General features: G+C 70.4%; 3 protein-coding genes across 3 annotated transcripts; 2 read left to right on the top strand and 1 right to left on the bottom strand.

Moving 5' to 3' along the window:
- Nucleotides 1–3,610: 3,610 nt before the first annotated feature.
- Nucleotides 3,611–5,822, bottom strand: AURANDRAFT_65082 (hypothetical protein; the record flags this gene model as incomplete). Its single annotated transcript, XM_009039902.1, has 2 exons — nucleotides 3,611–4,645; nucleotides 4,770–5,822. The coding sequence occupies 2 exons, from the start codon at nucleotides 5,820–5,822 to the stop codon at nucleotides 3,611–3,613; spliced, it is 2,088 nt and encodes a 695-aa protein (XP_009038150.1).
- Nucleotides 5,823–7,386: 1,564 nt separating this feature from the next.
- AURANDRAFT_71859 (hypothetical protein) lies at nucleotides 7,387–9,059 on the top strand (the record flags this gene model as incomplete). Its single annotated transcript, XM_009040137.1, has 2 exons — nucleotides 7,387–7,864; nucleotides 8,185–9,059. Coding segments are annotated over 2 exons (1,338 nt in total), but the record flags the coding sequence as incomplete, so codon positions are not given.
- A 68-nt stretch (nucleotides 9,060–9,127) lies between these two features.
- On the top strand, nucleotides 9,128–13,452 carry AURANDRAFT_71858 (hypothetical protein; the record flags this gene model as incomplete). The annotated part of the gene is made up of 2 exons (XM_009040138.1): nucleotides 9,128–10,460; nucleotides 10,735–13,452. 2 exons carry the CDS (start codon nucleotides 9,151–9,153, stop codon nucleotides 13,421–13,423), a joined length of 3,999 nt encoding a protein of 1,332 aa, XP_009038386.1.
- Nucleotides 13,453–14,576: the final 1,124 nt, after the last annotated feature.

Below are 14,576 nucleotides of genomic sequence, written 5' to 3'. Positions count from 1 at the left end.
GAGTAGGTCGACGCCTTGAACCGGGGCGTCGCGGGGATGTCGAACTCCCAGTCCTGCTCCGCGGCCATGCTCGGGTTGTCGCCGAGGCAGTTCGTCAGGGGGTTGGAGTTGGGGCAGCCCATGGCGCGGATCTCCCGCGTGTCCCCGTTGATGGTCTCGGCGTAGGTCGACGACTGGCCCGTCGTCGAGCAGGCGTCGCTCGGGGCCGAGTTGCAGGACCCGCTCTGCTGGGCTTGCACGGCCGCGACCCAGCAGGCCGCGACGAGGGCCAGCATCGCGCCGAAGGAGGAGGAGGAGCGGATGGAAGGGCTGAGATGGGCCGCTGAGATGATGGGCTGCATCGTCTTGTGCATCATCGATGGATGAAGGCGATATGAAGGCGCTGCTTTGATGCGATGCCTCGTACCAGGATAGCTGTAGCCTGCGCGTGCCTGCACGCGGTCGCCGCGCGCATGGCGCGCGGACCCGTGGCGCGGAAACGCATGAACAGCACGATGACGCGCGGGACCATCTTGCCGAGGGACGGTACGCGCTTCGCCGGGCCGGTGGGCTGCGTGCAGATCAACCAGGCATTCAAGGTCCCGCCGCTGCGCACGAGCTGGAAGAGCAACTGCGAGTTCGGCGCGTGGATCGTCTCCCGCGTGAAAGCGAAGACCGTCGTCGACCTCGGCGTCGACTGGGGCTACAGCTCGTTCGCGTTCGCGCTGCCGCGCGACCTCGGCCACACCGTGTTCGCCGTCGACATCTTCTTGAAGGAGCAGTGCACGCAGGACGCGACGGTGCTCCGGGCGGCCGCGCGGCTCGGGCTCAACGCCACCGTCGAGGTGGTCCCGCGGCTCTTCCACGTCGCGCGCGAGACCTTCGACGCGCCGGTCGACGTCCTCCACGTCGACGGCACGCACCGGCTGCCCGACGTCGTGCGCGGCGTCCGCGATTCATGGGGTGCGATGTCCGAGTGCTCCCGCGCAGGTGCGCTACGACTACGACGAGTGGTCGAGCCTCGTGCGGAGGACCGGGGTCGTGCTGTTCCACGACGTCGACGCGAATCCCGGCAAGAGCCTCTTCCTCTCCCTCGACGGCTTCAAGTACGTCCTCGGCGAGTGGCAGCTGGGCGTGCTGACGCAGGACGCCGACCTCTACGCCGACGTCGCGCGGCGCTGGCCGGGCACGCCGCTCGAGAGGAGGGTGGTCCCGCTCGACCCGGCGAAGTTCAAGCTCGACGGCGCGAGGATGCAGGGCAGCGTGCAACACACGTGTCGAAATCCGGCGTTTAAGCAGGAGCACTAGGGTAGGCTCTTGCTCTTGGGCCGCGACAGTTTCAGCCAAGTCAAACTTGAAGAATAATACGGTTTGAGCACGATGGGCGCCGGCGCTAGCTCTGACGCACTGTCGAAGACCGAGGCCATGTCCGCAATGTCAAAACTCGGCGGCGAGTGGGACGAGGCCATGGAGACGCGGTTCATGTACAGCGCCGACGCGAAGACGGGCACCGTGAACCGGAAAGCCGCCCAGCGCGTCCTGGCCAAGGCCGAGCGCTGGAACAAGTGGCAGGCCCAGCTGCCCGAGCGCGACCCGGCGCGCGACCCGGCGCGCGCGCCGGCGCTGCCGACGGCCTACATCGCGCCCAAGGACGCGCCGTCGCCGACGTCGATCCTGGCGACGTCCAAGTCCGCGCCGACGTTCGCGTCTCCGCTGCCCGTCGCGGCCGTCGTCGACGAGCTCGTCGCCGGCGCCCTCGAGCGCGCCGTCTCCGGAACGACCGCGGCTCCCGCGAGCGCGGCGGAGGAGATCGCGGCGGCGCCGGCGCCGGTCCCGGAGACCGCGTCGGAAACGCCGCCGGAGACCGCGCCCGCGGCGGCGGAGGCGGCGCCGGTCCCGGAGACCGCGTCGGAAACGCCGCCGGAGACCGCGCCCGCGCCGGAGACCGCCGCGGCAAAGGCGGCGCCCGCCCCGGAGACCGCGTCGGAAACGCCGCCGGAGACCGCGCCCGCGCCGGAGACCGCGGCGCCGGCCGCGTTTCGCGGGCGGAAGAAGTCGAGGCTGCTCTCGCTCGTCGAGGTCGGCGGCCTCGACGTCGAGCGCTTCGGGTCGCACCTCGAGAAGGCCTTCGCGCGCGAGAACCTGTCCTTCGTGCTGCGCTGCCGCGACTACAAGGCCCTCGTCGAGGGCGGCGCGCCGGCGGCGGACGCGCGGCGCGTCGCCGAGGAGATCCGCGTTCTTTATGTTGGCGAGGCCGCGCCGGACCTCGTGTCGCTGCCGCCGAGGGACGTCGCGGCGTGCCTCGCGGCGCTCGACGGCGAGGCGCCGCTCCCCGCGGACCTCTTTGACGCGCTGCTCCACCACACGGCCGACGAGCTCTCGCGGACGAACTTGGGGCCGTTCCTCGTGGAGGAAAGACGGCGCGACCTCGAGGCGGAGCTGCTCCGGACGGACGCGGGCGCGACGGAGGTCCGAAAGCTTCTGGAGGGCGAGGACCCCGCCTTCCGCGCGCACCTCGAGACGTCCTTCTGCGGCGAGAGCGCCGCGTTCTTCGACGCCGTGTCGGCCTACGCGGCGCTCTTCGACGCGGCGGCCATCGACGACGCCGCGGTCCGCGACGCGGCGGCCGCCGTCGCGCGGGACTTCCTCCGCGACGACGCGCCGACGCCCGTCAACGTGGGCGCGCGGCCGCGCCGAGCGGCGCTCGGGGCCATCGACGGCGGGGGGGCGCTCCCCGCGGCGCTCTTCGCGCGGCTCCGCGCGGACCTCCTCCGCATGCTCGCGCGTGACGCGCTCCCGCGCTTTCGCAAGTAAAGCCTACGCGAGGTTCGCGCCGTCGCCGGCCATCTCCGGGTCGGACTGGTGGACGACGGTCGTCTCGACGACGGCGTCGACGTCGACGGCGCCCTTCTGCTCGTCGCGCTCGTTGGAGACGATCTTCCGCGACAGGAAGTCGGACCGCGCGACCTGGAGGACGACGTGGTCGGGCACGTCGTCGACGGTGATCTGGTACGTGAGCTTGAGGCCGATTAAAGCGTACTCGTAGCAGGCGAAGAGGAGCAGCCGGGTCACGGTCGTCAGGTTTTCGAACGAGTCGTGCGTGTACGCGACGAGCACCGCGTTCGTCACCTGCGCGCGACTCGCATCTTCGACCCGACTTCGATGTGCGCGTCATCGACGCGACCACGTCGACCGTATTTCGAGAATTTGATGAGAGCACTCGATTCGCCCAAGCATCCGCCGCATCGACTTTGGTCGAGCGAGAGAATTGTGAAGTTCGGCTCCCGAACCGGTCTTCGATTCGCGCGCGGTTCGCCACCGCGGACGCGTTCGACATGAACTCGAGGAAGCTCATCCAGATGCCGATGTCCGACGCGCCCGTCGGCCAGGGCCGCCGCGTGTGGTGCAGCAGCGTGAAGCCGTCCGTGCGGATCTCGATGAAGTTGTTCACGAACGCGAACAAGGGCGCTAACGGGAACCTGTGTGGAAATCAAATCTTCAACCCGACTTCAATGTGCGCGTAATCGAACGGTTCGACGCGAGATCTTCTGTCGTGCTTCGAGAACTCGACGAGAGCAATCGATTCGTTCAAAAATCAGCCGAGCTAGAGAGTTCTGAAGTTTGGTTGGGATCACCCAGCGCACTGTTTGAGTTCCACGCAGACGGGAAACGCCGTCACGAAGAGCGTCGTGTAGCCGAACTGGATCACGAGCTCCGCGTAGTCGCCGAAGGAGCCCAGGAGGTGGTGGTACTCCGCCTTGCGGAACTGCTCCTCGACCGGCGACAGCTGCCGCTTCCGCGGCCGCGGGCCCGTGGGGTCGACGTACTCGTCCGCGTCGCGGCCACCGGTCTCGCGCGCCAACCCCTCCAACGACAGCTTCTTGCGGAACCAGGGCGCCCAGACCTCGGCCCAGGCGTGGGCGACGACGCGCACGAGGTAGATGCACGCGAGCTGGCTCGACACGTCGCGGAAGCAGCCGTCGGAGCCCGGCGAGCAGCCCCACTTGCGGTCGCGCGTCGCGCCGGGCATGAAGTCGCGGCCGAGCGCGAGGTAGAAGAAGGGCGCGTAGGACGCGATGAAGTGGAAGACGAAGACCTTGCCGATGAGGTGGTTCTCGAAGAGGGAGTCCGTCCGGTGGTTCTCGTACTCCGTCAGCCGCTCCGCGACGGGGATGAAGCCGTCGCACGCGGCGATGACGACGACGGCGAGCACGACCTCCGACATGACGGCGCCGGGCTGGCGGCCCGTCGCCTCGTAGAGCTCCTGGTCCGCGTCCATCTGGAAGGACCAGGGCCGCGCGGTCATGTACCCCTGGAACGCGAAGACGCACGCAAAGGCGCCGACGAGCGCCACGAGCGCCGCGGCGACGACGAGGTAGGACTTGGCGCGCAGGACGAGCTGCTCGCGCCGCGGGAAGTAGACCTCGGGCATGCCCGTCACCGGCGAGTGGATCTCGCGGCCGACGAACTGCGGCCGGTTCTGCTCGTACGTCTTGAAGTCGGACATGCCCCACCGCATGGCCATCGTCGCCTCCGCGGACTTCCACGACTCGAGGAAGCCCGTGACCCAGAGGTTCACGAAGAGCGCGTAGAGCGGCAGGAGCACGCCTCCGGAGCCCCGCCCGAAGAGGAGCGCGAGGTACGTCGCGATGCCGACGCCCGCGGCCTGCGCGGAACTCGAATCTCCAACCCGACTTCAATGTGCGCGTATGCGACCGTTCGACGCTTTCTGCTCTGCTTCGAGAACTCGACGAGAGCACTCGATGCGTCCAAAAATCAGCCGAATCGACGTCGATGTGACCGAGATGGAGAGTTCTGAAGTTTGGGGGGGATCCCCCGAACCGGCGGTCGAGTTCCGCGCGGCCCGCGGCGATGGCGAGCCACGTCGTGTAGTGGCCGAGGAAGTGGAAGTAGGTGCCGATCTTCTCGCCATAGTAGTCCTTGATGGCGTCGACGGGCATGCGCCAGGGCGGCGTGGCGTAGGTGAGCCAGCGGTCCGTGAGCGCCGCGACCTCGCCCGCGTTGTGGAGCGGGTACGCGGCCCGCAGCGCGTCCTTCGCCAGCAGCTCGCCGAGCTTGATCTGGGCGCCGCGGTTCTTGCCGTCGGCCTCCATGATGCTCTTGATGAGCTTGAGCCGGTCGACGCCGCGGAAGATGGAGTTCGACGGCAGGTACGTCGCGTACGCCGACTGGACGTCCGCGCGGCGGTCGTAGCGGCCGAACGCGTAGGCCTCGTAGGCGAAGGGCGACTGGCCCTCGCTGTCGACGATGGCCGTGTTGAAGACCCTGCCCGGCACGTCGGGCAGCGTCCAGCCGTCGCGCCGCGGGTACCAGACGTACTGGCCGAGCGCGTCGCGGTAGCCGCGCTCGACGCGCCTCACCACCTCGCGCGGCTCGAGCTTCAGCCCGTACTCCGTGCGCGCCGCCTCCTCCTTGAGCCGGAGCGCCGTCGCGCGGATCTTGACGAAGATGAGGCCCCGGTCCACGGACCGGAAGAGCTTCGTCTCCAGACCCGCGAGCTCCAGGCGCTCGACGACGTAGCGGAGCGTGAACCGCGCCGTCCGCGCGTCGTAGGCCAGGGCCTCCGTCTCCGGCCGCACGCGGAAGCACAGGCACCAGTCCCAGGACCAGTTCTGGCCCAGGTCGTAGCTCGTGAACTTGGCGTCGCGGTGCACGTACCTGCGGTCGGCGCTTCGATCGAGCCGCGCCGCGCGCGATTCGCTTCGCGCCGGGGGGACGCGCTTCGGCCGGGGGAGCAGCAGCTCCGTGCGCGACATCTTGATGAGGAGCCGGAACGACGCGGCGAGGAGTAAGAGCACGACGACATACCTGGGGTTTTCCATCTGAAAGAAACGATGTCGAAACACCAGGCGAGGGGGGGCGTCTCGACGCGGCGGCGCGCAGGAGACAGTCGAAGGTTTTCCAGAACAGGTACGCGTTGTCCTGGTCTAGGATCTCACGCATGGTGGCGGCGGGGCGGCGTGCGGGGCCGCTCGTCTCCTCGATCGAGTCTTTTTTTCGCCACAGGCTTTTGCTCGCTCAGGGAGGGCGGCGCGCCGCGCGACACGCGACACAAACGCACACAGTGGACCTCTGGTGACCCGGAACAACTCAGGAGACGCGCGAGGCACACGATGGACCCCCCCAAAACGCCGGGGGAGCCTGAGATGACCTGGCAGGTCAAGCAGCGAGAGTACGAGGCCAAGAAGGCCCGGGCGAAAGCACTGAAGCTCCGCCTAACCTGCACCATCTGCGGGGAGACGGCGAAACTTAATTGCCCCTGTGGAACCACCCAGTATTGCTCGACTGAGTGCCAAAGAATCGACTGGCGCGACCGCGGCCACCGGAAGGCGTGCAAGAAGATCCGGAGCGAGCGCGCGGCGGAGGCGGCGCGGGCGGAGGCGCCAACGCCCCCGCCGTCGCCCCCAAAGGAGGTCTTCTACGGCCCCGCGCCGCGGTCGCACGCCGACGAGGTCCGCGCACGCATCGCGGCGGAACACGAGGCCGCGCGTTTGCGGCGCGAGGCGAACCCGGAGCGGGAGCCGATGTCGGCACGGTGGGGCTCGCGATGCCCGCTCTGTTTGGATGAATGGGACGTGAATAGTCCAGGGGGGCTTTTTCTCTGCTGCTGCCGGAAGGTCTGTGCCTCGTGCCACAACAAGTTCGGTCCCAAGCACGGCTCCAAGCCGTGCCCGCTCTGCCAGACCCCGTGCCTACATACGGCGAAGGAGGCCCTGGCAACCCTTCGTCGCCACGTTGAAAACGAGGTGCCAGAAGCGATCGCACAGTTGGGGCACGCATACGAGAATGGCTTGCACGGCCTCGTGAAGAATGAGAAGAAAGCCGCGAAGATTTTCAAGCGTGGCGTGGAACTCGGGAATGTAGACGCGATGCGCCTTCTTGCTACCTTATATGAGCAGGGAGCAAACGGTGTTAAGCAGGATCGGAAGAAGGCGGAGCAGCTGTCTCGGATGGCAGCGGATCGGGGATGTGCGATTTCACAGGCCATTGTCGCGCATACGCTTTATGATCGGGGAGCATCAAATTTTGAGGCAGCTTACCAATACTTCAAGCTAAGCGCTGATCAGGGCTACACGACGGCGCAGTACGACGTCGGCGCCTGCTTGTACAACGGTCATGGCGTCGAACGCGACCGCGACGAAGCCATGCGCTGGTTCAAAAGCGCGGCCGACACTGGTCACGAGCCAGCCAAAGCTGCTCTCGCGCACATCAAATCAGGCGAAGTTTAACGACCCACGTAGGCCGAGGGGGTCATTTCCTGGGTCCGGGACGTCCGCCAACGCGGCGACGACGTCGGGCGCGCACGGCCTCTGTGACGGCGTCGGGACCCCGGCGGCGCACGCCGAGGTCGACCTCGCGAGCCAAGGAGAGGTGCTCGCCGCAGGCCGACCGTCGCGACCATGGCGGCCGCCGTCGCCGGCGCCGACGCCCTGCGGGAGGTGCTGAGCGCCGCGGGCGGCGGCGCGGGGAACACGCCGCCGCCCATCGTCTGCCCCGGCCACACGCGCCCGCTGGCGGAGGTCGCCTTCTCGCCGCATACGCCCGACGGCTACTTTTTGATCAGCGGCTGCCTCGACGGGTCGCCCATGCTCCGCGACGCGTCGTCGGGCGACTGGATCGGGACCTTCGCGGGCCACAAGGGCGCGGTCTGGTCCGCGCAGCTCTGCTCCGAGGCGCGGCTCGCGGCGACGGGCAGCGGCGACTTCAGCGCGAAGGTCTGGGACGCGGTCACGGGCGCGTGCCTCGCCACGCTCGAGCACAAGCACATCGTCAAGAGCGTGGACTTCCGCGGGGACCGCGCGTGCCTCGCGACGGGCGGCCACGAGGGTCTGGCGCGCGTCTACGACGTCGAGCGCGGGTTGGGGGCCGCGCCGCTCGCGTCGTTCTCCACCAAGGCCGGCGACGGCGGCGGCCGCCCCGCGGCCATCAACAAGGTCTGCTGGACGCCCGGCGGGGCGCCGCTCCTCGTCTGCGGCGCCGCGGACGGCCGGGTCCTCGCGTTCGACGCGCGCGACGCGTCCGCGGCGCCCGTCGCCACTTTAGAATGCCGGTCCAAGGCGGGCGTCCTGGAGAACGTCATGGACCTCGAGCTCACGGACGGCACGCTCGGGCCGACGCTCACCGTCGCCGCGGGCGACCGCGTGCACCTCTTCGACGCCGCGGACTGGGGCCGGGTCAGGCGCGCGCCCATCGACTGCCCCGTCCACTTCCGCGAGGAGGGCGGCGCGTCCCTGCGCCCCGACGGCCGCGAGCTCGTGCTCGGGGGCGGCCGCCACGGCGGCTCGCGCCAGGGCGCTTTAGGCGTCGAGAAGGGCGCGACCATGGTCGGCGACATCGGCTCGGACCTCACGGTCTTCTCCGTCGACGTCGACAGCGGCGCGATCACGCACGAGCGCAAGGGCCACTGCGGCCCCGTGCGCTGCCTCCGCTACCACCCCGACGGCACAAGATTCGCGACGGGCTCCGAGGACGGCACGATCCGCCTCTGGGACGTCGCGCCGCCGGGCGCGGACTGAAGTCGCGACGCAGCCACCCCAAGTCCTCGGGCTGCTTCGCAAAGAAGAACGCCGAGCGCCTCCCGCGCGGAGGCCCTCGCACCGCCTCGGCGCCGCCGGGAGCCCGTTCCCGCGGGCTCCGCGGCCGTCGCGCCGCGCCCGGAAGTCGCCGGGCCGCGCGCCGAGAGACGAACCAAGACGACCGCCCCGGGTCGTCGTCGGCGCGCGCCCGCCGCGAGGCGGACGACCACCGAGACACGGGCCGCGGCGCCGCGAACCGGCGCCCGGAGCTCGAACCACGAACCGAAAACAAACGCGCGACGCTCGGCCCGACCGGCCGCGTCCGGACCACCACCGGCCCTTCTCGCCGACCGGCGGCCAGACGCGCGCGGCGTCTCTCCCCTTCGCCGCGCCGAGGTCCGCCCGCGAGCCGCGGCTCCGCGAGCGCCGCGCGAGCCGCGCGCGCTCCGTCGACCGCGCCCGCGGCCTCGCCACGCGAGCCTCCTCCTCCCCCCATTCCACACGACCAAAACGCACAAAATAGTAAACGACCCCCTCCCTCCGATCATGCCGTCTGCGCGCGCGGCGCGGTGAGCGCCGCTGAGGCTCGCTTGCGAGAAGCATCGATCGAGGACTCGAGCATGTTCTCCGACTCATGCGCGCGGGGCAGGGCGCGAGAGGCATCGATCGAGCTGGGGAGCATGTTTCTCGACTCATGACGGAGGAGGACCGCGTCGTGCTGTCCATCGCGCCGCCGCGCGCCGCGGAACAACAACAGCCGCATGGCGTCATCGTCAAGGATCGCTCGGGCACGGCGGCGCTCGACGAGGCCTACGAGCACGGACGTTCGGCGCTGACGCGCCTGGGCGAGCAGGGCGAGGCCCTGCACCGCGCCGAGGTCGTGGCCGACAGCAACCAGTACGTCATCGACAAGTCGCGGCGCGTCGTGGCGAACATGACCTGGTCGGGCTGGCTGCGCAACAAGTTCACGGCGCTGCCCAAGCCCGCGGCGCCGCCGCCGGCGCCGGCCGGCGCCGCGCCCGGCGACCGGCGCGACGCCGCCGCGGCCGCGTGGCGGGGCCACGGCGCGGACGCGGCGGAGCGCAGCGCGCTGTTCGCCGGCGCGCGCGGCGCCGCGGCGCCGGCGCCCCGGTCCAAGGGCGAGGCGGCGCTCGCGGAGCAGGACGCGTACGTCAACGCGCTGTCCGAGGGCCTCGAGGACCTCCGGGGCGTCGGCGAGGCCCTGGGCGACGAGCTCGCGGACCACGACGACCGCGTGCCCCGGCTGCAGGACAAGATGGACCGGCTCTGGTCGACGACGCGCCAGGTCACGCGCGCCGCGGGCCGGCTCACGCACGCGTCCGCCGGATCCACGCCGAAGCTCCTCGGCCACGTCGCGCTCCGCGAGCTCGCGACGAAGCGCTACCTGCGCGCGCGGGGGCAGGACGTCGGCCTGAGCGAGGAGGTCGACGTGCTGCGGGCGACCTGCCGCTTCGCGCTCTACGAGAAGCGGGCGCACCTTCTGGGCCTGCGGTCGCCCGTGTCGGGCAAGTACTTGGCCATCACCTTCTCCGGCGCCATCGAGTGCGCGTCGTCGCGCTTCGGCGGCTGGGCCGAGTGGGACCTGGACCTGTCGCCGCGCGGCGTCAAGGGCTCGCCGCTCGTGTGCCTGGGCGCGAACTGGGGCGGCGGGTCGTTCTGCCGCGTCCACCCGAAGGACGGGCGGCTCCTCGTCGGCGAGCCCGTCGACGACCACGCGGCCGCGAACCGGTCGGCGAAGTTCGAGGTCCTGTTCCTGGATGACGCGTACAAAAATCCGGACTTCGCGGACCAGGTGCTCCTGCCGTGCAAGGGCGGCGGGGCCGCGAGGCCGCCGGGGAGCCGCGAGGGCTTCCTGTGCCCCGAATGCGCGTTCCAGGCCCACTCGCCCGACGAGCTCCAGGACCACTACGCGAGGCACCACGCGTAACGACAACAGTTGAGTGTTGCCGCAAAGCCGGCGAAACTCGCGGCGAGCTGCGCACATTGCTACACGGCAACGCCATTTTTTTTGCCCGGCACGGCACGTTTGGCGAGTTGTGGCAGGCAAGGGTCCGCATCCAATCGCGTCCGCAAACATGGAGCAGCCGTCGCCCTTGCACGGCGCGGGCGTCGCCCTCGTGGACGCGCAGCCCGACGCCGAGGCTGGATGTTGCGAGGACGACGGCGTCGACGCGCCGACGCCCAAGGACACGCTCAGTGAGGCGGCGCTTCTGGCCGAGGAGGACGCGAGCGTCGAGAAGCGCCGCGGCGCGCTCGGGCTGAAGCCGGCTTCGACCCACGGCCTGGGCCTCTGCTTCAGCGGCGGCGGCGTCCGCGCGGCGTCCTTCGACTGCGGCGTGCTCATGAAGATGGGCGAGCTCGGCCTCCTCAAGGAGGTCGACCACCTCTCGGCCGTGAGCGGCGGCGGCTACACGGCGTCGGCCTACCTCACGCACCTCCAGTACTGCGAGGCCCCCTGCCCCAAGGGCGGCAAGGCCGCCGACGACTGGTTCCGCCTGCGCACGGCGGAGCTCGTCGCGCGCATGCAGGACAACATCGGCTACTTGATCACGTGCGCGCACTCGTTCAACGCGGCGCCGGGCAGGGAGCGCGGCTCGCCCTACGCGCGCTGCTGCGACGTGCCGGCCTTCGTGGCTTTGTTGCTGGGCATGCCGGCGGCCAACGTGCTGACCTTCGTCGCCTTCTGGGCGCTCCCGGCGACGGTCTGGGTCAATTTGAACCACGGCCACTCGATGCGCGCGAAGCTCTGCAGCAAGGGGTCCCACTACTCCTGGATCCCGACCTTTTCCCTGGTGACCGCCTGCGTGGCGACGGGTCTCTGGTGCTTCCTGAAGCTGGCCCAGCCCTACGCTCTCAAGCGCGCGCCGAAGCACCTGGGCTGGCTCCGCACGCGGGCCTGCCTCACGCTCTGCAGCCGCCTGGCGCTCTCGGCCGTGGTCTATAGTGTTTTGATCATCGCGACCATGGGCATGGAGGTCTACGACTTTGGCTACGCGACGGAGTCGAACGACGTGAAGTGCGCGTGCGCCAAGTTCTTCGACTGGAGCGACTACGACTGGACCTACGACTCCTACCTCGACATCTGCGACGACCGGTCGACGCCCATCGTCGCGAAGCGGTCCTTCGCCGTGGGGTGCCTCGTCTTCTTCGGCATCTTGTTCGCGGTGGCCGCGCTGTTCGCGATGGTCGTGTCGCCGCTGCTCCTCGGCGTCGTCGCGCGCGTCGTGGGCCCGCTGCTCGGTATTTTTGCCATTTCTTACGTGGCCCAGTACCGCGTCTTCGGGCCCGTCACGGAGCAGCAGTTCGTCGAAAACGGCCTGCCGTACGACGCGACGTGGTGGTCCGTCGTGTTTTTCGTGAGCTGCGGTGCCGCGATCTGGCACCTGCCGATGCAGCACGAGCTGCCGCGCACGCTCCACCGCTTCTACGCCCGGAGCCTGCGGCGCGCCTTCTTCGCGCTCGGCGCCGACGCGCCGCTCTGCGCCACGACCTGCGACCTCGCGGGCGGCGTGCCGCCGCCGAATCTGATTTTAGGCGCGACGGTCAACGAGTTCCGCCGGCCGGAGACGGCGCACCAGCGGGGGCAGCCCTTCGTGCTGACGCCCCGGGCCTGGGGCGGCAAGCACACGGGCTACGCGCGGCCGCCGCGCTGGCTGTCGCTGTCGCGCGCGATGGCGATCTCCGGCGCGGCGATCGACGGCTTCGTGCTCACGCAGTTCAAGTCCAAGGCGCTGCGGCTGGCGCTCCAGGTGCTGAACCTGACCATGGGCGACACGATCCGCTTCTCCGTGCGGTCCGACGACGACGACGCGGCGAAGAAGATCTCCCCGGGGCTCGCGTTCTGCGCGAACGTCGCGGAGTGCCCGACGGACGCGGCGTGCGGCACGGACGCGGACGAGGTGCTGGAGAAGCACCGGCCCGGGAGCAAGGCGACGGCGGACATGACCCTCGCGGACCACGAGCTCGCGGCGACGCTGAACTTACGGACGAAGGAGATGGTGCTCTTCGCGTCCGTCTACGTGCTCTTCATGCTCAGCGCCGCGTCCTACAGCAAGTCCGACGACAAGCGGTCCATCTACGAGACGGCGTCGCCCATCTACGCGGGCGTCGGCTTCCTGATCATGTTCCTGGCCATCTGCTTCTCCGTCTTCACGCACGGCGAGTCCGCGCGGTTTTTGCTCGCGTCGCCGATCATCCAGCAGGCGCACCTTTTGATGCAGGTGACGTCCTTCGGCACGCGGCCGCCGCCGTTCCTGACGCTGACGGACGGGGGGTTGGTGGAGTGCATCGGCATCGTCGAGCTCTTCCGGCGCCGCTGCCGCTGGATCGTCGTGGTGGACACGACGGAGGATCCCGGTTTGGCGCTCAACTACCTCAAGGAGTCGCTCGGCGTCGCGACGGCCGCGGGGCTCGTCAACGACGACTTCGAGGACCGGGGCCCGGAGCCGCGGCTGCCCGTCGCGGAGCTGCTGTCGCCGAAGATCGCGGACAAGGACTACGCGCGCCTCAGCGCGACGTACGCGGACGGCGCGGCCGTCGACGTCTTCGTCGTCAAGATGCGCAAGCCCCAGGACGGCTGCGCGGGGCCCTGCCGGCCCCTGATCCACCCGCGCGAGGTCGCCGCCGAGGACTGCGACGTCACCGTGCTCCCGAAGCAGCTGCTGGACCTCGACGAGCCCACGCCGGAGTTGCGGCTGGACCAGATCAACGGCCTCTGCGCGGAGAGCTGCCACACGGCCTGCGCCTGCCTGCCCTGCGGCCAGTTCCCCTTCCTCGGCGTCGGCAACCAGTTCCTCACGCCCATCCAGTTCGCGAACCTCTCGCGCCTCGCGAACGACCTCGCGGACGCGCCCCTCCGGGCCCTCCTCGCGGCCCGCGGCGACTAGGCCGTCCATTTTAAAACGGGAATGTCGCGAGCTTCGCGAGGACGTCGTCCTCCTTGGCGACGCCCACCAATGGGACTACGGCCGGCGGCGCGGCCCGCCGCTTCGCCGTCGACGGGAGGGCGGCGGCGCTCGTCCTCGACGGCGGCGCCTTCGCCGCGGGCCTGGGCGCCAGCAGCGACGCCACGTCCGCCGGGTCCGCGACGCGCAGCTCGACGCGGTCCCCCGCGAGGGCGTCGGACACCGCGCGGCGCAGGAGGTCGCCCGCGGCCTTTTTGCCGCCGGCCGGGTTCGCGACGTGGACGCGGACGAAGAGGCGGCCGCGCGGCGCCCGCGCGCCCGCGCGGAGGGGCATGCCCTCGCCGTCGGCGCAGAGCACGAGAGGATCCGCAAACGGCAGCGGCGCCGGCGGCACGAGGGTCCGGTACGCGCCGTCGACGTGGCGCAGCGAGAAGGGCTCGGGACTCGGCGACAGCTTCCGGCAGACGACGAGCAGGTCGTCCCCGAGGCGCTCGAAGGTGTCGTGGCGCTTCGCGACGATCTTGAAGACGACGTCGCCCGGCGCGCGGCCCGGCGCCTCGTCGCCGGCGAAGGGGAAGCGCAGCAGCGCGCCCTCGGGCTGCCCGGGCGCGATCGCGACGTCGAGCTTGAGGAACTCGCGGTGCGTCCGGTGCGCGTGGCCCGCGCCGCCGCAGGCGGCGCAGGCGGCCCAGCGCCGCGCCGCGCCGGCGACGTGGCCCGGCGCGGCGACGACGCCGCACGCGCGGCACGCGGCGCAGGGCCGCCCGGCCTCGAGGAGGTCGCGCGCGATCGTGAACCGCTTCGACGCGCCGGCGAAGAGCTCCTCGAGGCTCGCCTTCACGGGCACGACGGCGTCGCAGCCCTTGCGGAGCGTCGACCATTTCCGCCGCTGCTCCCGCGCCCGCGCCCGCGCCACGACCTCGCCGCAGGCGGCGCGGTCGCCCCAGCCCCAGCGCTCGAGCGACGCGCAGCGCAGGAGCCGCGCGCCGCTCGTCGACCCGGCGAGCGCCACGAGCAGCGCGAAGACGGCGGGCTCCTCGGCATCGTCGGCAAGGCACGACGGCGCGGCGCCCATCTTGGTTCTTATTAAGCGCCGCCCATAACGCCGTTCAATATGAAGGTCACTGAAGCTGCC

The sequence above is a fragment of the Aureococcus anophagefferens genome (assembly GCF_000186865.1).
Source record: "Aureococcus anophagefferens unplaced genomic scaffold AURANscaffold_13, whole genome shotgun sequence".
Taxonomy (NCBI): Eukaryota; class Pelagophyceae; order Pelagomonadales; family Pelagomonadaceae; genus Aureococcus; species Aureococcus anophagefferens.
Note: the sequence above shows the minus strand (reverse complement) of the source record. Positions and strands in the feature narration are given on the sequence as shown.